The sequence below is a fragment of the Bubalus kerabau genome, chromosome 13 (genome assembly GCF_029407905.1).
Source record: "Bubalus kerabau isolate K-KA32 ecotype Philippines breed swamp buffalo chromosome 13, PCC_UOA_SB_1v2, whole genome shotgun sequence".
In the NCBI taxonomy this organism is placed as follows: domain Eukaryota; kingdom Metazoa; phylum Chordata; class Mammalia; order Artiodactyla; family Bovidae; genus Bubalus; species Bubalus kerabau.
In genome coordinates this window covers 71,941,937-71,967,114 of record NC_073636.1, presented here as the reverse complement: position 1 = coordinate 71,967,114, position 25,178 = coordinate 71,941,937, and the positions used below count along the sequence as shown (strand labels likewise).

The 25,178-nt window shown below is 45.9% G+C and overlaps 1 protein-coding gene across 2 annotated transcripts in view; it reads left to right on the top strand.

Moving 5' to 3' along the window:
- Positions 1-25,178, top strand: part of PTPRT (protein tyrosine phosphatase receptor type T) — a 1,142,536-nt gene that overhangs the window by 425,762 nt on the left and 691,596 nt on the right. For both annotated transcript variants that reach the window (XM_055545060.1, XM_055545059.1), the window contains exons 4-5: positions 2,661-2,742; positions 12,632-12,747. In XM_055545060.1, the coding sequence (XP_055401035.1) occupies positions 2,661-2,742; positions 12,632-12,747 (198 nt within the window). The remainder of the gene's footprint in view (positions 1-2,660; positions 2,743-12,631; positions 12,748-25,178) is intronic.

Here is a 25,178-nt window from a genome sequence, read left to right as displayed (position 1 = left end):
TACACACACACAAGGTGGTACACGCACAAGGTACACACACACAAGGTGGTACACACACAAGGTGCACACACACAAGGTGGTACATGCACACACACAAGGTGGTACATGCACACACACAAGGTGGTACACACACAAGGTGGTACACGCACAAGGTGCACACACACACAAGGTGGTACACACAAGGTACACACACACAAGGTGGTACACGCACAAGGTACACACACACAAGGTGGTACATGCACAAGGTGCACACACACAAGGTGGTACACGCACAAGTTGCACACACACACGGTGCACACACACACAAGTTGCACACACACACGGTGCACACACACACAAGGTGCACACATACACAGGGTGCACACATACAAGGTGCACACACACACAGTGCACACACACACGGTGCACACACACAAGGTGATACAACCAGGACTAAAACTCAGGCATCCTAACCCAGAACCCAAGCCCCGTACTACTTTCCTTCTTAAAGTAAGATAAAGATTGAAATATATCTATTGGATTTAAGTGGTAAGAGCACCACTAAGAGACTGCTGGTGTCTTCCCTGAGATCGATGTTGGGGGTAGTGTCGAGGACAAAGTCCAGGTGATAGGGTTGAAGTTTTGCACTAAGAAGCTGGGAGGTATAGAGGGAGTATAATTAAGGCTGTTGAAAAAATGTAAATGTGATTGAAACACAACTGGACTGTAAATACTACTGCTGCCAAAGGGTAGCTTTTAAAGAGGAAGAGAAATCCAAGCATCTGTGTTTGTCAGAGTCAGGAATAAAAGGGAGGGTTTGGAGATAAGGGATGAAGAGGGAGAACAAGAAGCTGGGAAACACAGCCGAGGTAGAGGTCAGGGCGCTGGGCTGCACCTTGCAGAGAGGACAGTGGTTGGCGTGTAGTCATCTGACCCATGAAGGTTAGGCTGATGGGTAGGAAGTTAGAAGTCGGCCCTTCTGTGGTCCTCTTGTTTCATAAAGATGTGATGTGGTTATCTGTAGGGCAGGTGACGTTGAAAGGGAGACATTTGTGTGGGGATACAGAGGTGGAGAAAGCAGTTTTGCAATAGACTTGCCAACAGCAAAATGAGGAATTGGGGCTTTAGGTACGATGGATGTGGGTGATTGTTTGACAGGGTGAGGGGACTGTGTGTTTGTTGAGATTAAAACAAAGATGTCCAGGCAGCATACAGTCTCTAGAAAAGCTGAGACCCAGGGTACCATATGTGCCAAAGAAGCAGATTTAAGGGGAGTGAGTTGGGAGAGAAGTGTGGGTGTGCCAAAATGCAGGAAGCTGAAAACTCCAGTGTGTGTGGTGAAGGACGAGTGTGAGCACATGGAGGACGAGCTTGGGCACATGGAGGGCGAGTGTGGGCACGTGGAGGGTGAGCTTGGGCACATGGAGGTGAGTGTGGGCACGCAGAGGTGAGTGTGGGCACGTGGGGGCGAGTGTGGGCATGTGGAGGGCAAGTGTGGGCACATGGAGGGTGAGCTTGGGCACGTGGAGGTGAGTGTGGGCACGCAGAGATGAGTGTGGGCATGTGGGGGTGAGTGTGGGCCTGTGGGGACGACTGTGGGCATGTGGAGGAGAGTGTGTGCACGTGGAGGTGAGTGTGGGCACGTGGAGGGCGAGTGTGGGCATGTGGAGGGTGAGCTTGGGGATGTGGAGGTGAGTGTGGGCACGTGGAGGTGAGTGTGGGCACGCAGAGATGAGTGTGGGCATGTCAGGGCGAGTGTGGGCACGTGGAGGTGAGTGTGGGCACGCAGAGATGAGTGTGGGCATGTGGGGGCGAGTGTGGGCATGTCGGAGTGAGTGTGGGCACGTGGAAGTGAGTGTGGGCACACAGAGATGAGTGTGGGCACATGGGGGCGAGTGTGGGCATGTGGGGGCGAGTGTGGGCACGTGGAGGCGAGTGTGTGCACGTGGAGGTGAGTGTGGGCACGCGGAGGATGCATGTGAGCGCGTGGGCTGAAGCTGATTGGAAGATGAGGCCATTGGACTTAGGGACATCAAGGGCATTGGTCATGCTGTCCACACAGATGGTCACATCTCCTTTGTGAAGGTGGATATTGGGTGACAAGCTGGTTACTGAAGTAAGCAGTTCGGGTGGGAGTCAGAATGGAGGATCAAAGAACTTGTTGCCGGTGGATTCCTGGATAGCAACAGTGGTGTGTGGGGCTTATTTTTAAGGGATGTTATAAGGTCATTCAGATGGACTATATTCCTTGAGGATGTGGAATCAAATCAAGGTAAACCATTCTTGGCTTATAATGGCTTCTCCCTCACCCTGCATAAGAAAGTGGAGATAGTAGGATGTAATTCTTCTTTGTGCTTCACTTGAAACAATAATGAAAAAGGTGCATATTGAAGTTTCAAGGCCAAGTTTGGGTTGTTTTCTTTTTATCTGAGGGTTATTTCTGAAAGCCATTAGAAATGTTCCATGTGGCTGGTTCTTCTTTTGCTGGTCACCAGAAGGTGACCTTTTTATCTTGTTTTGAAAAGCCATGTCAATTGCCAAGGTAATATCCTAGCCTAATACAAGACCTCTTTGGATAGTTCTAGTGGGAAGCTGAAACATAAGTTGTTTGGAGGTTGGACAGCTGTGATGAATGCCTACAGCCCCTTCTGCAAAACTGACTCCTGCCTTGTGTGTTGCAGGTGATATTTGAATCCGTCTCTCTGAAGGGCCATCCTGGCTACATCGCTGTGGACGAGGTTCGGGTCCTTGCCCATCCATGCAGTAAGTCTCTTCTCTGCTCTAAGCACAGCCTTGTTTCATGTGGCTTGGAGGCTGCAATCCCCGCTATTCATTCAGCTCACAAACATCTCTCACTCTCTCTCTTTTTTAATCCTTCAAAAAATGCTTACATACTCAATGCAATCAGTCCTGAATAAATCCATAATTTCGCTGGCCTGTTCAACAGGCAAGCACCTCCAGGAATTTGCAGAGAGTGGCAAAACATCTTTGTTTGAATCTCTCTTCATTATTAAAGGAGTCTAAAGTCCTGATTGTTTATTAGTGGGATTCAGACCACTGAAGTGGAAGAATTAGAGGGTTCTGGATAGAATCTTGTGCAATTGTCTTAAAAAAAGAACCGACACCAAAAACACTGAGCAAATTAGCACACTGTTCACTCACAGGGAAAAGTACCACTAAGCTATTAATTCTTTAAAAGTAATTTTAAATACCCTCATCAACTCTGTGTAGGCGTAGGGAGAGATTTCTCACAGTGGTTAGTACTTATGGTACAGGGTTGAGAGTTCTCAAAGGCATTCTACTCCATGCCCAGACCATTTCCACTGAAAGTTCTCTCTCTCTACTGTATTTAGGCTAAGATATTTGAATGTATTTGAGCAAGAAACTGTGGGTCCCAGGTTCACTATATACATCTCAGAGGGGACCAGTCCTGGGTACAGGTAGTTGAAAGGGCATCATATCTTGTGACATTTGATGGAGATATTATAATCAAAGGGGTATGCATATGGATTAAGGCAGCCCTATACGAGGGCTGGCTAGGTTGCCAGCCCCATTAGCTAGTATCTGCAGATTGGAGATTCCCATTAGTTCCTTGGCAGGTATCAGGTAACTGACTCCTAGGAGGGTCCTTTCTCTGCTTCTTGCTTAAAGCCACAAGTCATTCCATGGGCTCTGGTGCAGTTTGCTCTTCCCTCAAGAGATGTCAGATGTCCTGTCTTTTGATGCCTTTTGTTCCTCCCGTTTTGAGGCTGTTCTCATTTCTGCCCCATCCATGTTGCTTTTTATTTTAAATATTTATTTGGCTGTGCTGAGTCTTAGTGTGGCATGCGAACTCTTCATTGTGGTATGTGGGATCTAGGTCTCTGACCAGGGCTTCAGTCCGGGCCCCCTGCATTGAGAGTGTGGAGTCTTAGCCACTTGGAGCCCCCCCACGCTTCCATCCCCCCACACTGGGAAGTCCCCATGTTGCTTTCATTGGACTGATTCTTTCCGCTTCTACTGAAGTGAATTTGTCACAGGCTCAGGCATCACTTCCTTCCTGGCACTCCAGGGACATTGTTTGACCTGTTGTCCTAGAGCACCATCTCTAGAGGAATTTGAGCTGAGTTCCAGGGGCTTTGGCAAGACAACATTTTGGGTAACTGTGTTTGGGGTCTGTGCAAGAGACACCTCCTTCCTAGAAGTCAGCCAGAATCTCAGGGATGCTGACATCCTAGCAGATGTTTCTCCATTACTTTGGCCTAAGGTATCTACCTTTGTGTTGTGGATATACTTAGGAGTCCCTCTTACAAGGATGAAATCTCCGCCTCCCTTGATCTTGGATATCCGCATCTGCTGCCCATTGGAGAATAATTGTTGACCTCAGACCACTTCAGGAGACATCTGCTCTACGTGTGGTCCACTTACTCTCACATACTGTGCAGGAGTGACCTGCACAGCCCCTAGTTTTGAGTGAGTCTCTCTGAGACAGGCCTTGTGCTTTCCCCAAGCCCTGCATGCATCCCATCCTTGGAGCTGCATCCAGCTGCTGCCTACTGCTTGGCCTGTGCGGGACGCTTGCACTAGGTCTTTCTAGTAGGTGACCTTGGGCTCTCCCCCGAAGGATCCGGCTTGGTTCTCTCTCCTGGCATCCCAGAACTCTGTCCTCTATGGAACCTTTGCCTTCCCCATGACAGCCAACCTGACCCTGTCTCGTCTCAGTCTTGGCTCTGCCTGAACTCTTCACACTGTCCGTGGTTTGCTGTTGCAGCCACATGTTTCCTTCTCTCGGAGAAATCTCCATGGGCGAGAGCTCTCTGGAGGGTCTACCCTCAGAGTCTCATGGCTCCTCTTGGAATCCTCCTCCCATCGGGGCTGCCTCTGAGTTTAGGATTTTTCTGACAGCTTCATACTCCCCCTGCTGAGGAGAGAGTAGATGACTTGGTTATGGAATTGCCGAGAGCCAGTTACCCAGCAAATGGGCCATGCAACACAACTCAGGAAGACGCACCCCTGGCTGTGTTCTTGCATAATGTGCTCCATTTGAGTTCAGCCTAGATGCTTAGGAGGCTTAAGCTTAAACTTCCCAGAAATCAAAATATGAGGACTCTGTGATAGGGGCTGGAATTGGAAAATGCCATTTAACTCTACATACAAATATTGGTGGTGCACATAGTCCTCTGAGATCTATCATGAGTCATGTTGAGTTGACCAGGGCCTAGCCAAAGCCCATTCTGCATGCTCCGTTCATATCCGGTTTGGGTTTTTATTCATTCTTTCTTTCAATAGTCAATTATTGAGCATTAGTTATGTGTCAGGAACTCCTGCTGGACACAGGGGATACTCAAGGGACCAAGATAGATAGGTCTTTGTCCCCATGGTGTATACTTAGCAGATGGTCAGAGGGAGTTCAGACAGTTCAGTTGCTCAGTTGTGTCTTACTCTTTACCACCCCATGGACTACAGCATGCCAGGCTTCCTTGTCCATTGCCAGCTCCTGGAGTTTGCTCAGACTCATGTCCATCAAGTTGGTGATGCTATACAACCATCTCATCCTCCATTGTCCCCTTTTCCTCCTGCCTTCAGTCTTTCCCAGCATCAGGGTCTTTTCTAATGAGTCAGTTCTTCTCATCAGGTGGCCAAAGTATTGGAGTTTCAGCTTCAGCATCAGTCCTTCCAATGAATATTAAGGACTGATTTCCTTTAGGATGGACTGGTTGGATCTCCTTGCAGGCCAAGAGACTCTCAAGAGTCTTCTCCAACACCACAGTTCAAAAGCATCAATTCTTTGGCGCTCGGCCTTATTTATGGTTTAACTCTCACATCCAAACATGACTACTGGAAAAACCATAGCTTTAACTAGATGGACCTTTGTTGGCAAAGTAATGTCTCTGCTTTTTAATATGCTATCTAGGTTGGTCATAACTTTTCTTCCAAGGAGTAAGCGTCTTTTAATTTCATGGCTGCAGTCACCATCTGCAGTGATTTTGGAGCCCAAGAAAATAAAGTCCGTCACTGTTTCCATTGTTTCCCCATCTATTTGCCATGAAGTGATGGGACCAGATGCCATGATCTTAGTTTTCTGAATGTTGAGTTTTAAGCCAACTTTTTCACTTTCTTCACTTTCATCAAGAGGCTCTGTAGTTCTTCTTCACTTTCTGCCGTAAGGGTGGTGTCATCTGCATATCTGAGGTTATTGATATTTCTCCTGGCAATATTGATTCCAGCCTGTGCTTCATCCAGCCCTGCATTTCACATTGTGTATTCTGCATATAAGTTAGATAAACAGGGTGACAACATATAGCCTTGACGTACTCCTTTTCCAATTTGGAACCAGTTTGTTGTTACATGTCTGGTTCTAACTGTTGCTTCTTGACCTGCATACAGATTTCTCAGGAGGCAGGTCAGGTGGTCTGACCTTCCCGTCTCTTTAAGAATTTTCCACAGTTTGTTGTGATCCACACAGTCAAAGGCATTAGCTTAGTCGATGAAGAAGAAACAGATGTTTTTCTGAAATTCTCTTGCTTTTTCTAAGATCCAGCAGATGTTGGCAATTTGATCTCTGGTTCCTCTGCCTTTCCTAAATCCAGCTTGAACATCTGGAAGTTCTTGATTCACATACTGTTGAAGCCTGGCTTGGAGAATTTTGAGCATTATTTTGCTAGTGTGTGAGATGAGTGCAATTGTGTGGTAGTTTGAGCATTCTTTGGCATTGCCTTCGGGATTGGAATGAAAACTGACATTTTCCAGTCCTGTGGCCACTGAAGAGTTTTCCAAATTTGCTGGCATACTGAGTGCAGCACTTTCACAGCATCATCTTTTAGGATGTGAAACAGCTCAACTGAAATTCTATCACCTTCACTAGCTTTGTTCACAGGGATGCTTCCTAAGGCCCACTTGAGTTCACACACCAGAGGGAGAAAAAATACTAAATAGGTAACTAATATTAAATAAATCACTAATGTAATTTTAGATTGTGATAAGTATTAGGAATCTAACAAATGTGAGGGACTGGGATGTGGAGGGGCTCCTTAGGTAGAGTGTTTGGGGAGATGTCTTTGAAGATGTGGTCTGAGCTGAGATCCAAGTCATAGAAGGAGCTCACTGTATGAAGGTTCAGGGAGGGGGCATCTGGGCAGAGGAAACAGGAAGTGGTGAGACCCTGCAGGAGAGTCACTTTGATAGTGCCAGAGTATCCTGGGCATGGGGATCGTGGAGGGGGAGCATGGAGGAAGGTGTTTCTTGGTGAAACAGAAACAGGGCCCTGAGCATGTTTGTTGAGTGGTTACATTTGAACCTAAGTGCAGGGAAGTACTACCAGAGGGGTTTATGTTGGGGATGGATAGAATCTCATTTAATTGTTAAGAGATCACTTCGGCCATTCTGTGAAGGATGGGTTGAAGGAGGAAAAGAAAAGAATAAAGAAATCAGGAGGCCAGTCAGGAGGACAGTTCTGGAGTCATGCAAGAGATGGTGTGTCCTGGACCAGGGTGGTGGCAAGACATCCATTCACCATCCAGCATGTTTAGTGAGCATGTTCTCCATGCCAGGTGCTAGTCTGGGTTCGTGGGAATGAGCAGGACAGATTCATTCTTTGCCTTCATGGGCAACTTCCACTGATGTGAAGGAGACTAAAAAGAAAACCAAATAATCAGGTAATTATCTGATCTATAACAGATGGTATGTTAGTCCACCAAGGCTGCCATCACAAAACATAGAAACTGGGTGGCTTCATAAGCATTTCATTTTCTTATGGTTCTGGAGGCCCCCAAGTCCAAGGTAAGGTGGCGTGTGTCCTCCCATGGTCTTTCCTCTGTGTACATGTGCCCCTGGTGTGTCTTTGTGTGTCCAAATTTTCTTTTGTAAGGACAGCAGTCAGACTGGGCTAGAGCTCACCCTAAGAGCCTCATTTGAAGATAGTCACCCTTTTAAGTCTCTGTTACCAAATACAGTCACAGTCTGAGCTATTGAGCATTACGGCTAAAAAGATGGGAATTTGGGGGGGGGGCACGATTCAGCTCATAACAGATGGTAAGCAGTGCCATAAAGAAATTTAGAGAGGGAGAGAGGTGGTGGACAGATGAGAGATGAATTTAGGAGGTAGAATCCACTCATCCTATGCAATAAGAGCAGGATCCAGAGGCATCAAAAACGGTGCACTCGTAGATTTATATAATCGGCTGGGTGTTTGATTCTGGGGAGGAAGTGCTGCCTTTCAAGGCACCTACTGCGCATGGGTCCTGGAGTCTGCTCACGAGCCCAAGAGTTGTGCAACCTCCTCGGAGCTTCTGAACTGACCTTTGAACTGACAGTGCTTTTCCCACAATCTCAGCCTTAATGCATTCGTGACTTCACTCACCGTTGTTAAAAATTTAGCTATATTAAAAAAAAAATACATCCTCTTTAGATCCTCAGGCTTCATAATTCTCCACTCCAGTTCTCTAAAACATTTAAAAAAAATTAACGTACGGTCAGAGTTTTATCAATAAGCAATTCCACTGAATATTCCAAAAATTCCAGGAGGCTTAATGAATGATTTGCAATTGTACTCTCCATCGATTTGAGCTGAAGTACTGACTCTAAACACTTGCCTCCCAGCTTCCAAAACAGTGACTGGAAGTCAGGTGTGATACTGAACGGAAATCATTTTCTCTTACAAACTGAGACCTCTCCTCTATATTTTGTAGCCCATTTAACGTTTTTGAGTTATTCTGCAAGTATTTTGGCCATAGTTACCCTCTGCTGCCGGTTCTCTGTGTCACCATTAGCAGGGCCACTGCGGTTATAACCGTGGACGATAAATGTCAGCACAATTTTCCACTTGGTTTCTAAGTTTCTAGCTCCTAGGTTGACTTTTAGAGTTTTTTCAACTTTTTCTCCCCCATCATAACCTTGCGGGGCCATGTCACTGAGCCCACAGTCTGCAACACGTTTTTAATGTATGTAGTGCACTTTCTTCTCAATTGTGTGGCTTCCTACTGAGCACTGTCAGGTTTAAAGAGCGAGATAAAGGGCACAATAATATGTCTTCAGATGCTGCACTGACATCTGTAGGAGCTTAAATGTCACCAACATCAAGGCATTTTGCCCCAAATGCACAGCCAATTTTCTGTTAATCCCATTCCACAGGGCCCCGTTTTGGGGGAGCTGGGTCTCAGTGGGGAGTGAGTGTGGGATGCTTAAAAACCCCACGCTGATGGCTGGTCTGGGCCCCGAGGTTGCCTGTGTGTGTTGGAAGGTTGAGTTAAAGCGGGTGGCCTCATATCTTTCTTGGAGCTGTAGATGCTGGAGGAAAGTCACCGCTGGCAGAGGACAGGGCTCAGGGGATGACTGGAGCTGGGGGCTGGGCTGGGAGGAGGATGTGGAGGCCAGGAATTTCGAGAACTGGACCACGCTGGTCTCCAGCATAAGAAACATCTGCCAGAGAGAGAGAGAGAGAGAGAGAGAGACAGAGACAGAGAGAGAGAGATTTGTCATGAGCTGGAGTTGAAGCCAGGACTCAAAGAGTGATGGCGTGTGGAGAGGGTGCTAAGCAGGAGGCATGTGGTCTGGGAAGGTTCCCGTGTTGAGAACCACGATCCAGGGCTGGCGTGCAAGTGATGCTTCAGTGAGACACCTGCAGGGGTGGGGGCATCTCTGGACCTAGGGGTTCAGCCCGGGTAAGACTGGCCAGTGGAAATTGTTCCCTGTGAAGCTGTGTCTCAGAGACCACCAACTAGAAGAGTGTGCCTATAGTCATGTTTTGTTGAGCCTGCATGATGTTTTAATAAATTCAGTCACAATTTTAGGGACTTTTCTGGTGGTCCAGTGGTTGGGACTCCATGCTTCCAATGAAGAAGGCTTAGATGAAATCCTTGGTTGGGACACTGAGATCCCACATGCCTCGGGGTGTGGCCAAAATAAATTAATTACATAAATGATACTAGCAACTATTTTTTTTCAAAAAAGATTTTAGAATGAGTGCTTTCATCTAAAGCCTGAATTTCTTATTTGCCATTAGAAGTCAGATGATTGGCTATCTCAAGCATAGATGTATGGCCATCATGTGCTGGATTTAGGGAACTGCTAGCTGCCCCCTTCCCACAGGTCACAGGGTCCTCATCACTCCTTATCGTGTCCTCAGTGCTGAGGCTGGTGTCGGATTCCAGTTATTAGCATGCTTGCGCTGCTGCTTTTCTGATACAGTGAACTCTTTATTTTCCCCCCAAGTCTCTATGAAAGTGGGGAAGTGAAGACGGGGGCAAGGAGGTGGCAGTTTTGTTTTCGTTTGTTTTACACTGAACCACTTTCTCTCTTTATGTAACTGTGAGACTCCTGCAGGTGCGTGGGTTCATTATCTCTGCTATATGTAAACCCTTGGTGCTTTACCAGAATTATTAACACCAGGGGCCATGAAGTCTCTAAATTCTCTCTCACTGAACCTGGAAGGGAGGGAGGAAGATGGATTGCAGATGAAAGAACCCAGGCATGAGGTCTGCCGCTTTGAAGAAGGGAGGCGGCAAAAGCGAGCAGGAGACATCGATCCAAAGAAGATCGCACAAGTCCCAGAGGTTTAACCATTTGCCCTGGGTCCCCAAGGGTAGGGGGAGACCTCCCTTTGAAAAACCTAACACAAAGCCTCGTAACACTGGTGCTAAGACTCCACGGCTCCTCCCTGCCATGGAGTAGATGTTCCTCCCGCCTTCAAACCAGTGACATAAATGGGGCTTACAAGGTTCACACTATTCCCACTTAAGAATTGACTTAAACTGGTAGTTCTAAAAATAACATTACAAAATTATACAGGAGAGTGAAAAGGAAGCCATTTCAGACAATCAAAGCAGCGTGACATTTGTCAGGCTGACTAGATGCACGGATCCTCAGCTCTGAGAAACTCGTGGGAGGGCTTCCCTGGGCCTTGGACTCTTGACGCCATCTAGTCGTGGGGCCCTGGGGGGTGGCATGAGGGGGACTCTGAGCTGTTGTCACTTCGTTTAAAAGCCTGAGCAGCAGGTGTATGTTTTCACACAGGAGGTCTGCCTGATCACGCCAAGGTCTTTGGCGTGTGTTGAGCATTGCGGGTAGTGACACAGTTTATGGAGCAGATAGTTCAAAGTGTGAAGACCACGGGGACAAATGCCACGGAGAGGGATCTCTCATGATAAAATATTCCAGAGCAACGAGAAGAACCTGGAGAATCAGCACAGTTTTGCCTGGGAGCTCTTTCTTTGAACCCTAGACTCCAGGTGATGTTACTGATCTCTTGTTGCCCACGAGGCCAAGAGAATGTGCTGGTTAAATGGTGAAATCTGGGGCTAAAACAGACCTGGACTGAATTCTGTTCCGGTCATTAATGCCATGTAGCATTGGACAAATTAAACTTGGCGAGCCTTGGTTTCTGTGTCTCTGAAAGAGAAGTAATAGTAGTCTACTTTAGGAATGTTATGACGTTAACTTCAGTAAAACATGTAAAACACCACCATGCCTAGCATTGTAGGAGCTTCCAGTAAATGCTGTATTATTATTGCTTGTCTGTCTGGGTATTTGAATCCCTCTGGAAAGATAGCCAGGGGCCTTCATTGAACCTCCTTGATCCTCTTAAGAAGTCTCCATTTGATCACATTCCAGAGCTGTTCATTGATTGGTTCATCATTGATTTAGTTGATATGATAGGGATCCTTGGCACTTTTGTGCCTTGATGAAGAAACTCATTCTTCTAGACCTAGATTGTCAATCCACCCGTCTTTGGACAGCTTGCATAGGTGTGGACCTCTCTCCACAAACAAGAAAAGAGATGAACCTGAGTTATCCAACATAAAACACATGTTTATTTCTAGAATCGATTGCCCAGGGACATCATGAGATTCATTTGAAAGTCCTTTCTCAAGTCCTTGGAATAAATGCCCTACCTCTGTCCCATCCTGAGTTACCATAAAGAGTGCACACTCTGAACAGGTCTTGAATTCTCTATGCCTTGGTTCATTGACTGTAAAGCAGAGATAATACCATTACCAACTGCATTGGGTTAAATGAGTTACTGTATGTAGACACGGCACGTGACACCACGCACGTACTAAGCCGCGAGTGAGTGAAGGCCACTGTGTTCTCCTCCTCCTTCCTTCCATCCTCTTCTCTTTGCTCCCCTCCCCCCACCATTGTCCTCAGTATCAGCATCATCACCAAGGCCAGGTGTTGTGGGGTCTCAGGTGCAAAGGTGTTCACTTCACTTTTTTTCTTTTTGCTTACCTAGGTGACAGGGAGGTGTCTTCTCGGGTGAGCCCTCCACTCCTCCAACTTCCTCTTCCAAACACGACAGTTTTGCCCAGAAGCTAATAATACGGATTTTGAGGCTCTCAGAGACCTGGACTCCTGTCTTGCCTCCCCTAGTTTCTGGCTGTCTGACCATGCCGGATCCCATAACCCTTTAGAGCATTAATTTTCTTATTCCTAAAATGGAGTTACTGCCCACCTTGTGGATTTTCTGTGAGTTTGAGTAAGGTGATGCATGTAAATGTCTTAGAACAGTACCTGGCCCATTGTAAGTGATCAATCCACAGTAGCTCTTCACTGAGCCAGGCCATCTCCCAAGCACAAAAGTGCCCACCCAGTGTCCATCCTGAGCTGCCATCCACTGACAGGAAAGCAGTCAGGCTGTCGAACTCTGTCTTCATCTGCTTTTTGGCTTCTCTCTTAGGAAAAGCACCTCATTTTCTGCGGCTCCAAAATGTTGAAGTGAACGTGGGGCAGAACGCCACTTTTCAATGCATTGCTGGCGGAAAGTGGTCTCAGCACGACAAACTTTGGCTCCAGGTAAGGATGGGGGGCGGGCACCTGCTCACACCTGTGCAACCCTTTAGGAAGGGAAGAAAATGTGTACTGTGAGGAAGGGCTTGGTGGGGAAGGGAAAGGGTGTTTTTCATATGCCTCTGCTCCTTGGATGATACTCTGCATCCATGATCTCGTTAAATTTTTTTGCTAATTCTGTTATGTAGGCATCAGTATTCCCATTTTACAGACGGAGAAACTGGGGCTACAAGCATAAAAGTGCCAGAACAAGAATTCACAATTATGACCTTTCCAAACTTCTCCCAAGGGGACTCCCCTGGTGGTCCAGCGGTTAAGACTTACACCTTCCAATGCAGGAGGTGCGGGTTCGATCCCTGGTCAGGAAGCTGAGATCTCACATGCCTTGTGGCCAAAAACCCAAAAACATAAAAGCAGTATTTTAATAAATTCAATAAAGACATTAAAAAAACAAACAAACTTCTAACAAACTTTGTCCCTTAAGCCCAGATTTCCAGGGTTGAGGCAAACTGAATATTTTAGATGCTAAGTACATTTGCATTTCCATATGACTTTTTTGTCAGTTTCTACAAAAAAAAGCCTGTTAGGGTTTTGATGGGGGTTTATTGCATTGAATCTGTAGATCACTTTGGGGAAAACTGACATCTTAACAATAATGAAACTTGTCACCATGAACATGGTATATTTCTTTACTTATTAAGATCTCTAGTAATTCCACCAAGCAAGGTTTTGTAATTTTCAGTATCCAGGTCTTGTATATCTTTAGTCAGACTTATTCCGAAGTATGTCCCATTTTTGTTGCTACTTACTGTAGAAGACTTCTAGAAAACCCAGTTTCTGATTTTTCATTACTAGTATATATAGAAATACCATTGACTTTGCTATATTGATCATGTACCCTGCAACCTGTTTAACCTACTATGGCTATTTAAATTTAAATCAATTAAAATACCTCCAATTCAGAATTCAGATGCTCAGCTACACAGGTCACATTTCAAGTGCATGAGAGCCGCCTGTTCTCATGGCTACCATGTTGGACACATACAGAGAACATTTCTGACCTTGCAGAGAGTCTTATGGGAGAGTGCAGCTCTTTGAAGTCATCACCTCCCATTCAAGGAATGAGGAATATGGCTCCAAAGAAGCTGACTCCCATGACCTCAGACTTCATATACTTAAAGATCTCTATCATCCCTTCTGACTGACATTTTGGATGTTGGTCCTTAACTCACTCCCAGCACATTTTGATGGGAGTTCATAGTGTCATTTCTCTTCTTGCTTTTGAGCCCATTTCCTGCAGTTGGAAGATCCCTGGGCAGAGAAAGCACATCTGGGGATTTCTTTCTTGCTTCTTAGCAGAAAAGTAGAATAAAAATAGCAGTAAATAATAATGCCTGTTCCTCCTGCTTCCCGGGGCTGCATGCAGACCACAGGATAGCACAGGAAACGAACATGTGTCACTCAAGGATTAAGTAATGCTATTTATTCATTATGGTTAGTATTAAATGCATTAGGCTCCCAGGAAGCTCTGTCATTTCAATGGCGTTGCCTCAGTTGGGTCATGAGAATAAGAAGAGACAGTCATGGTACATTCAGCATCTGTATTTGGGCTTTCCAATTTTTTTTTTTAATTTTATTTTATTTTTAAACTTTACATAACTGTATTAGTTTTGCCAAATATCAAAATGAATCTGCCACAGGTATACATGTGTTCCCCATCCTGAACCCTCCTCCCTCCTCCCTCCCCATTCCATCCCTCTGGGTCGTCCCAGTGCACCAGCCCCAAGCATCCAGTATTGTGCATCGAACCTGGACTGGCAACTCATTTCATACATGATATTTTACATGTTTCAATTATTTTATGAATGTTATTGCTACAGTTCTGAGTGTTGTGTGTCCAAACCTTGAGTCTAACAGTGGAAGGATGTTCAAGCAGAATGTAATCAAAGTTTTGAAGACAATAGACAGAAACACAAGGTTTAGAGCTCTTCTACATCTTTTTTATCTACTTTTCATTGCTAACCAAACCTTATTTCACAGAACGCTTTTCAGGTGGCTTACAGTGGAACATAAAGCATAACAAGATAGCATAAATTAAAAGTGAGGCAACACAAGACAGGAGGAAAATAACACTTGGGAGCTGATCAGATGCAAAAAAGCTCTGCATTTCTGTACGTCTGCTGCTTCTGGTGAGTCACAGGCAGAGCCCACAGGACCACGGCCACCGACCGAAGAAGGAAAGCTTGGCAGCTACACTGTTCACATTGTCCCTGAGATAAACACAAACCAATTGCTCCAGAAATTCTAGCTGTTGTTCACACAGAAGCCAGACAGGAATTGTTCCCAGGAGTCGTCATAAAGAAAGCAGCGTGTGATGTAGGGAACAACATTTTCCACCGCAGTCTTACGAAGGGTGCACAAGTGATTCATAGGCTTGTTTTCCATAATGATGCTCTGGGTTAAAAGCAGTTTTGGGGGGACTTTTCTGGTGGCCCAGTGGTTAAGAACCTGCCTGCCAATGCAGGGGACACGAGTTCGATCCCTGGTCCAGGAAGATTCCACATGCTGTGGAGCAACTAAGCTCATGCACCACAACTACTGAGCCCCCGTGCTCTAGAGCCCACGTGGTGCAACTGCCAAAGCCCATGTGCCTAGAGCCTGGGCTCAGGAACAAGAGAAGCCAACGTGATGAGAAGCCCGTGCACCACAACTAGGGAGTACCTCCCCACTCGCCGCAACGAGAGAAAGCCCACGCACAGCCATGAAGACCCAGGGCAGCCAAAACTTAAATAAATAATGCATAAAATTTCTTAAAAAGGCAATCTTAGGAGTGGTCATTGAGGGGGGAGATGGGGTTGGCAGTGTGATATGGGAGAGGCCCCCGATCCATCTGCATTCTGGGCTACTTCAGATGTTTCTGGAGACTGAATAGCTTCCATAACTAGGAAGCCACCAGAAATGTCTCTCTCATCTATATTTCAGGAAATATTGGGAGGTAGACGGCTTACGCTATGCTGTCTGGCAAAACGCCCACTTGGCCAGTTAAGTCCCAGCTTACATGCAACAGTGGTACAGTTGGAAGTAGGTTAACGTCTTTCTATAATGTATGAAATGCCTGTCATGACACCTGCCACCCAGGGGACAGTCGCAGCCCTGATCTGAGACGGGCGGGCTAAGGCAGTGGCAGATTTCTCATGAAATACTGCTTTGGATTTATTCCAGCATCTAGAGGACCAGCCTGCAGACTTGCCAAAGTTCTGTTCCATTCACAGGGCTGGGGCGGTTCAGCCTGAGAATCTCCAAAGTGAGTGAAATAGCCACTTTGTGGCCGAGAGTCCACAGGACACCTGCAGCTGGTGTGTTTTTCAACAATATTATTTCTTGCTGTAGCTGCCAAGATAAGCTGACCAATCACTAAGTCACTGAACATGGACTTTTTTTAACTGCCAGTTTTAAGTTGGGAAACAAGGTAGTGACTTTATTCTCAAAAGAGTATGTTAGTGGCCCTTCTTCCTGGCACTGGTTAGGGAGCACTTGGTGGAATCAGAATTAGGGGGTAGATCCCTGTGGCCTGTTGTAGAGAATGCTTGCCTTTTCTATAGAACAGGGATCTATAGCCTGCTTGTCCTTAAGGGCTTTCAGATTATAATTTAGTAAATTAAAAAGGAAGACTACCACACCCCTATTTTGACCCATCTGGAAACTTAATCCTTGCTGTTGTTTAGTCACTAAGTCACGTCTGACTCTGCGACCCCATGGACTGTAGCCTGCCAGGATCCTCTGTACATGGTATTCTCCAGACAAGAATACTGGAGTGGGTAGCCATTTCTTTCTCCAGGGGATCTTCCCGACCCAGGATGTCTCGTGCATTGGCGGGCAGATTCTTGACTGCTGAGCCACCAGGGAAGCCAGTATACTCCTTAGAAGACCCCGTCTGCTGGTGCCAGTTTTCATGGTATTATAGTGAAACTTCTGCATGAAAATGGGCTTCCTGGTGGCTCAGAGGTTAAAGCATCTGCCTGGAATGTGGGAGACCCAGGTTCGATCCCTGGGTCGGGAAGATCCCCTGGAGAAGGCAATGGCAACCCACTCCAGTACTCTTGCCTGGAGAATCCCATGGAGGGAGGAGCCTGGTAGGCTATAGTCCATGGAGTTGCAAAGAGTCGGACACGACTGAGCGACTTCATTCACTTTCTGCATAAAAATAGACAGACAGGCTTATCCAGAAATGTGTATACATGGACTTCCCTGGTGGTCTAGTGGTTAAGAATCCACCTGCCAATGCAGGGGACACAGATTTGATCCTTGGTCCAAGAAGATTCCACATGCTGCAGAGCAACTAAGTCTGTGTACCACAGCTACTGAGCCCACATGCCTAGAGCCTGTGCTCTGCAACAAGAGAAGCCTCCACAGTGAGAAGCCCATTCGCTGCAACTAGAGAGTAGTCCATGTGCAGCATGAAGACCCAGCACAGGCACAAATAAATCAAATCTGGGAAAAAGCAGATAAAAGCTAATTAAAGCCATGAAATTAAAAGACGCTTGCTCCTTGGAAGAAAAGCTGTGACCAACGTAGACAGCATATTAAAAAGCAGAGATATTACTTTGCTGACAAAGGTCCGTCTAGTCAAAGCTACAGTTCTTCCAGTAGTTGTGTATGGATGTGAGAGTTGGACCATCAAAAAAGCTGAGAGCTGATGACTTTGAACTCTGGTGTTGGAGAAGACTCTTGAGAGTCCCTTGGACAGCAAAGAGATCAAACCAGTCAATCCTAAAAGAAATCAGTCTTGAATATTCATTGTAAGGACTGATACCGAAGCTCCAATACTTTGGCCACCTGATGTGACGAGCCAACTCATTAGAAAAGACCCTGATGCTGGGAAAGATTGAAGGCGGGAGGAGAAGGGGGCGACAGAGGATGAGACGGTTGGATAGTATCACCGACTCAATGTACAGGACTTTGAGAAGGCTCCAGGAGTTGGTGATGGGCAGGGAAGCCTGGTGTGCTGCATTCCATGGGGTCGAAAAGAGTCGGACATGACTGAGTGACTGAACTGAAAGTTATAAACAAGCTCATCTTGTTCTGGGATGATTTCTTCCTCAGGTGAAGCATGAAGTGCCACTGTCTCTGGGGCAAGAGCCTCATTCATAATTCACTGATTCCTTATGTGATGTGTTGGCCTGAGGAATTCAAACTTGTGCATTTTTAAGCATTTTCTTTTTCAAGCAAATAAACAGTGTGCGTCCTGAGTGGAAGGTCTCGTAAGTGAAGCAGCCTACAGTTTGGGGCACTCTTTTGAAAAAAGGGGAAAAAAAAAGGACAATATTCAGAGTGCAACTAGGTGGAACCATAGTGACAATATCATCAGTGTAGCACCGTGAAAATGTACCTGGTACATCTTTTTTTGGAAAGTAATTTGGCAGGAGCTATCTAACACCTTTAAATGTACATATTCTTCCAGCAAGTAATTCCACTTTGGGGAATTTACCTTAAAAAATAACCAAAGACAGAGAAAAAATTTATCTGCAAGTGTGTTCAACAGGATGAAAAATCGAAAACAACCTAAATGTCCCAACAAAAAGGGCTGGTCAAGCAAATGGGCCAGGCTATGGAAGCATAGTTAATGCCATTCTCACAATGTACATTTAAGTGAAAACAGCAAGCTATAAAACAGTATGCCCAACAGATTAATTCTGTATCAAAAAGCAACCACATGTACGCACATATTTACATAGTTATATACATACCTGTATAAATGCACACATATAACACTATAAAACACATATCAGAATACTTAATGATTGATTGTGATGATGGATGATGAATTTTTTTGTAATAACTTTGTTTGGCTGCACCTGGGCTCAGTCGCAGCACACAGGATCCTCGGTCTTTGCTGTGACACGTGGGAACTCTTAGTTTCAGCATGTGAGATCTAGTTCTCTGACCAGGGATCGAACCTGGGCCCCTGGCATTGGGAGCTTGGGGTCTTCGTTGCTGGATCACCAGGGAAGTCCCTACTTTCATCTTTAATCTTTTCTGTCTCATCCAAATATTCTAAAATAAATATAGGTAACTGATTTTAACAGAAAAAAAAATGCTGTTAAAAGAGGGAAAGATGACCACCTTTTACTAGGTACAGAATATTCTAAGGATGGTAGGAGCCTTCACAGGACATAACAGAATTAGAGGTAGTCAGGCCAGCAGATGCAGGAGGTATAGGAGATACAGGTTCGATCCCTGGGTCAGAAAGATTTCCCTGGAGAAGGGAATGGCAACCCACTCCAGTATTTTTGCCTGGGCAGTCCCATAGACGGAGGAGCCTGGTGGGCTGTAGTCCATGGGGTTGCAAAGAGTCGGATACAACTGAGCAACTGAGACCATGCGCATACGTACACACGCCAGCAGAGGCGGCAGCAGTGGTCCCTATTGGGGATATGGGTTCAGTTACCCTAGCCTCCTCCGCCCATCACCACCACGCTAGATAACTGTTCATTAAGGTGGTAGAGGTTTAGAAGTATTTTTGTGTGTTGCCTGGTCTTTGTAGAAGACTGTGGCCTGTGAGATCCACACACTTCTCAGGGGCTCCGGGCAGGCCCTGTCAGCCCCACAGCAAGGGGGACTTGCAGGCCTCCCTGCAAAGGATTCACTCCATTGGAATTCATATGGCAAATAATATCTGAAGAGTCTCAGAAATGAGGCCATGTGTCCAGAGCTTCTGCACAGATCACAGGAGGGGCGCATACATGTTTGGACAAATCACGGGCATTGTTACGGGGAGCAGACCCTAATCTGGCAGAAGGGGCTCCTGCCCTGTGAAGCCATCTGCGCGGCAGCAGCACCCCGGAGCTGACGAGATAAGCAGGCGTGTCAGTCCTCTGTAGCAGATTCTTCCAGTAAACCTGTTTTTCCCGCTCCCTGAAGGGCTACCTCCTCCCCCGCTCCTCCTCCATCATTATTTTTATTATTCCCTATACTTGGCTTTTCTTTCAGCATTTAATGATGCTGACTGCTTCCTCCTTGAAAATTTCCTGCCCTCTTGGTCCCATCATCTGTCCACAACTATGAAAGGTCATTGCAAGCTCATGAGTTAGCCTGCCCATTGCGTGGATGCTGGCAGAAGACACGAGACTCTTGGGTCAGAGACCATGGACTCTGTTACTCATCCCCCAGTAGGCAGCATGAGTTTCATGTCTGCAACAGTTTCCCTTGTCCCCCACCCACACCCCCAAGTCCTGGTGGGAAGATGATGTGGGGTGGATCCGGGTGGGGTTTACACACAGCCAGGCTGTGCCATCGCTTGGGATCCCCACACTTAGGAAACCCTAGTCTTTTATTATTACCTTTGAGATCTAATTTACAAGCCATAAAGCTCAATGAGTCTACACCTGTATGGGTTTTAGTGTGTCTACAGAGTCATGGCACCGTAGCCACAAGCTCGCTCTTTCCTCTTTTTAACCTGCAGGGACCCCAGACTTTAAGTTCCTTTAGGGTGACAGGAGATGGACATCTAGCTGGGGTTTGGATCTGCATGGGGTTGGGTTCTCTTAGGTTCGTCTGCACCAGATGCATGGTCCTTACCTTCCTCCATCTTGTGCAACTCATCTCTGACGACTGTAGGCAACTCTGACTTGGAAATGTCCCCTCTCATGTGTGTTCTTTGCTCCTTTACTTACTAAAGCACCTTTAAAAAAATATATATATATATTTTTTTTTTCCACTTCCCTGGGGCTTAGTTGTGGCTTGTGGACTCTTCAATCTTCAATGAAGCATGTGGGATCTGGTTCCCTGTGGTACCAGGGATCCAACCTGGGCCCTCTGCATTGGGAGCATGGAGTCTTAGCCACTGGACCACCAGGGGAGTCCCTGCTCCTTTAATTCCTGATATCTTGTCTTCAGCATTTTCCCTTGGCCCACTCCCTATTTATGTACATTGGGATTTGAGCCAGCTCACACCTGCCCTGGCACACAGGCACTGGGAGGAAGAGTGGTGGGCCTGCTTCTTGCCCTCATGGAACTTTCCTTTCAACAGTGGAGATAGACGTTAAGCAACTAGTCACGGACTTAAATGTTTCATCACACATGTGACGAGGTTCCCAGGGGGTGAAAGAGTCTGCTGAGGAGGTAGGGAGTAGGGAGGGGTGGGAGTACTATGAGTCTCAGAGAAGCACCCTCGGAAGAAGTGGTCTGTGAGCAGAGTTCAGAAAGGTGCAGGCCACCCAGGGGGATGGCCTGTGCACAGACCCTTCACCACCGGCTCATCCTCTTTGTTCAGGGCTGACGGATCCCTGTGGGGCTTCTGCCAGGACCTTCCTGCTGCTGCAGGAACTCCGAACCCAGAAATCAACCTGAACTGGGCAGTCAGCCATGCGTGCAGTGGTCCCTTGGGAGGTCTTGAACATAGCTAATCAAAAATGATTTGTGTCCACTTCAATTTCTTTTAACTTTTAATAAAGAATAATCAAAAGCTATTCTGTAGAGATTTCCAAAGAGGTACAAATATGGTCTTAAGAGAATCAATGGGCCAGATTTTAGCAAGTTGCTAAATGTCATGCTATTGAAGCAAGCAGTGTGACTAGAAAAGAATTTTCATCACGAATGAATTGTGGGAATTTCACCTAAATATTTTCTAGCCAGGAGATTTCTGGAGCAATTGGAGTAATTTTCAACTGGAAATGGTGGCCTAATTTTACATGGGTGTTTGCACGCACTCACGGCGCTAGGAGCTCAAATCAGCACACAGGAGGCTTCCAGGATCTGAGTGTTAGAATACCTCCTGTAAAACAGGCGTAATGTCAGTTGCACAGTTTCCTCTTATTAAAGACAGTAATGTTTCCACTTCTGCCGATTATAAATCAATTGCAAGCCTGCATGCACTCCCTGTAATAATGACAGCCGTTTTTGCAGGCTGTGTCTTATCTCTTTGTGAAGAGAATAATGTCCTGACACAGGAGCAGAGACGATGGGGAATTGCAGAATGGCAAGGCCATTATAGCTACCTTGATAGCTAATCAGGTGATGTGAAAACAGCAGAGTCTCCCTGGCATCAGGTGCTTTTCTTGTCTTCCTTTCTAGATAGTTCCTGAAGATAGAGGGGTTTTCGCCTGGGTGTGAAAGGAGGCACAAATGCCACAGGGTCAGAAATGCTCCGATTTAGGCCTTTGCAACCCCTGCTCTTGCAGAGTCTGTGCTCTCAGAACAAGCCGACTTATTCCATGTAACACAAAACAAATTAAGGGAAGGTGGAATTTGAATTGTTTTAAAAGAGAGAAACAGATGGAAGAGGCGAAAGGGAAAATGATTTCTAAAGGAATTATTGCTACAATGGGAGAGACATGGGTATAAAAATGGGATTAAGCAGGACTGCCAGTGAGGCTACAAAAATGCCTTTGTTCAGCTTAGAACACACATGCCCTCCTGGGTGGATAGATTGGAAAAAGGTTCCCTCTCTGGGCAGGTGCAGCCCCAAGGAATATAGCAGGCAGACAGAGCCTTTGGGCAAAGGAAACAGGTAACTCTTCTCCAGGTGGATTTTGTCTGTCTGTGGTCACGACTCCTGCTTTGCCAATAGAGCAGCGTCTGGACTGGGGTGCCACACCTGTGGCCCCTGGCTTGACATCTTTGGTGTGGTGACCAGTCGCTCAACCTCAGGAAGTGGCCTGGATTTAATGAATGTTTACATGTTTCGTGGTATTATTTGGACCCTTGCTTAACAATGAAGGACTTAAGATGACATTAGCCTTCAAGTCTTGGAGATGTAGGACAAGGCCAGCAGACTCAGTGTCACTTTGGAACTTGTTATAAATGCAGATTATCTCAGACTTCCCTGGTGGTCCAATGGTTAAGGATCCATCTGCCAGTACAGGGGACACAGGTTTGATCCCTGATCCGGGAAGATTCCACTTGCCACGGAGCAACTAAGCCCACAACTAATGAGTCCACATGCCTAGAGGCCCTGCTCCTCTTTAAGAGAAGCCACAGCAATGAGAAGCCTGCTTACCACAACTAGAGAAAGCCTATGTGCAGCAAAGATGACCCAGCGCAGCCAAAAAATACATTTTTTTGAAAATTAAGTGCAGAATATCTAGCCTCACTCCTGACCTACTGAGTCACCTTGGAGGTGATTCTTAGCTTTGCTAACATTTGAGAGCCACTGCTTTAGACTGATAGAGTTGGGGTAAGAAAACCACCCAAGACTGGTAGCACATTGGCTATGGTGTCCCTTAATAATATATCCAGAAAGTCTGCTAGCCAGGAATTCAGGAAGATGTTTTGCCCCTCCCCACACAGATATTTCTGACTTTGAGACCCCCAAGGTTTCTAGAAAGCTAGGTATCTATCACATCGGTTCCCAAACTGTATTCTGTGGGGCAGTACTTTCCTGCAGGATGGCATGTGATGTTCTTTAAACAAGCAAATGAGTTTCTGCAGCACTGAATACTACCCTCCTCACAGTGTCGCAGGGTAACTGTGCACTGTCGTGTACTGGCCAGCAGCTGGCCGATGTGATTAAAGCCTCATTGTCTAGAATCAGATCACTTGGGTCCACATCCTAACTCCAGCATCATTCCGCAGAGTCTCGTAAGGTTTTGTTCCTCGTCCTATGGTTCATGGACCAGCATCATCGACAAGACTTGGAAACTTGCTGGAAATGAAGCATATCAAGGGATTTTCATGGTGGTCCAGTGGTTAAGACGCCACACTCCCATTGCAATGGGCCAGGGTTCGATTCCCGGTGAGGAAACTAGATCCTGCCCACCCAGACTAAAGATCCTTTGTGCTGCAACCAAGACCCAGCTCAGCCAAATAAATAAATTAAAAAAAAAAAAGAATTATGTCAAGTAATTCAGCACAGACTCGAGGAATCAGAGTCTGTGTTTTTAATGAGATTCCCTAGGTGCTCTGTATGCACATTAATATGAGAAGTACTGTTCTAAATCATTCAAAAAACTATGATCATGGCATCTGGTCCTATCACGTCATGGCAAATAGATGGGGAAGCAATGGAAACAGTGACAGATTTTATTTTCTTGGACTCCAAAATCACTGCGGACAATGACTGCAGCCATGAAATTAAAAGGTGCTTGCTCCTTGGGAGAAAAACTATGATCAACCTAGACAGCATATTAAAAAGCAGAGACATTACTTTGCCAACAAAGGTCCATCTTTCCAGTAGTCATGTATGGATGTGAGAGTTGGACTATTAAAAAAAAAAAGCTGAGCGCAGAAGAATTGATGCTTTTGAACTGTGGTGTTGGAGAAGACTCCAACTTATTGGACAGCAAGGAGATCCAACCAGTCCATCCTAAAGGAAATCAGTCCTGAATATTCATTGGAAGGACTAATGTTGAAACTCCAATACTTTGGCCACCTGATGCAAAGAACTGACTCATTTGAAAAGACCCTGATGCTGGGAAAGATTGAAGGCAGGAGGAGAAGGGGACGACAGAGGATGAGATGGTTGGATGGCACCACCGAGTCAATGGACATGAGTTTGAGTAGACTCCGGGAGTTGGTGATGGACAGGGAGGCCTGGCATGCTGCAGTCCATGGGGTTGCAAAGATTCAGACACAACGTAGTGACTGAACAATGACAACAATTCTAAATCATGTCATTTGACCTCTCTCTGCCTCAGTTTCCTCATTTGAGAAATAGAAATATTCTTAGGACTTATTTCATGCTTTATCATGCATCAGAATCACCTAGAGGGTTTTTGAAAGCAAAAGTGTCCTTCCCCCACCCCCATAGTGTTCCTGGTTTATTAGGTCCAGTGTGGGGACAGAAAATTTGCATTTCTAGCAAGTTCCAGGGGCTGCTAATGCAGTGAGTCTGGGGACCATCCTTGGAGAACCACCACTCTAGATTATTCTAAGAGCATTGCTCATTCTCTGCTGACCATGTTTTCTTCCTTGAAGGATGCTATTTTAATACTTTATGTTTTGCCCTTTTTGCTGTTTTGTTGGAATCTTAGCACTGGCCTATAAATTCTTCTGGGCAGAAATTATACCTTCCACACTCCACACTCTCTTATTTTCTGTTTTGTTAAATAATGAGTACATTTCCAGTGTGATTAATAATAGAATGAGGGAAAGGGAAAAGACAACTCAGATTACCAACCCCAATAAACAGCCTCCACAAATGTATAGCAGCCCTCGAATTCTCATTAAAATGAACATTTCTCCCAGGTTCCCAGGTCACATTGATGCTGCTAGTCTGCGCCCCACCATTTGAAAAGGACTTTTCCTAGGAACTTTAGGTGGATTAAGCATAGGCCACTTAACACAATGCCTGACACAGACTGAGCATTCAGCTATGTACATTAATGTGACTTCTACTTAATAAACATTCAGACGAATCCCATGCTTTGAACAAAATATTTATCAAACTCTGTTATGGAACTTTATTCACAGGGAATATATTGACTTTTCAGAGGAAGCAG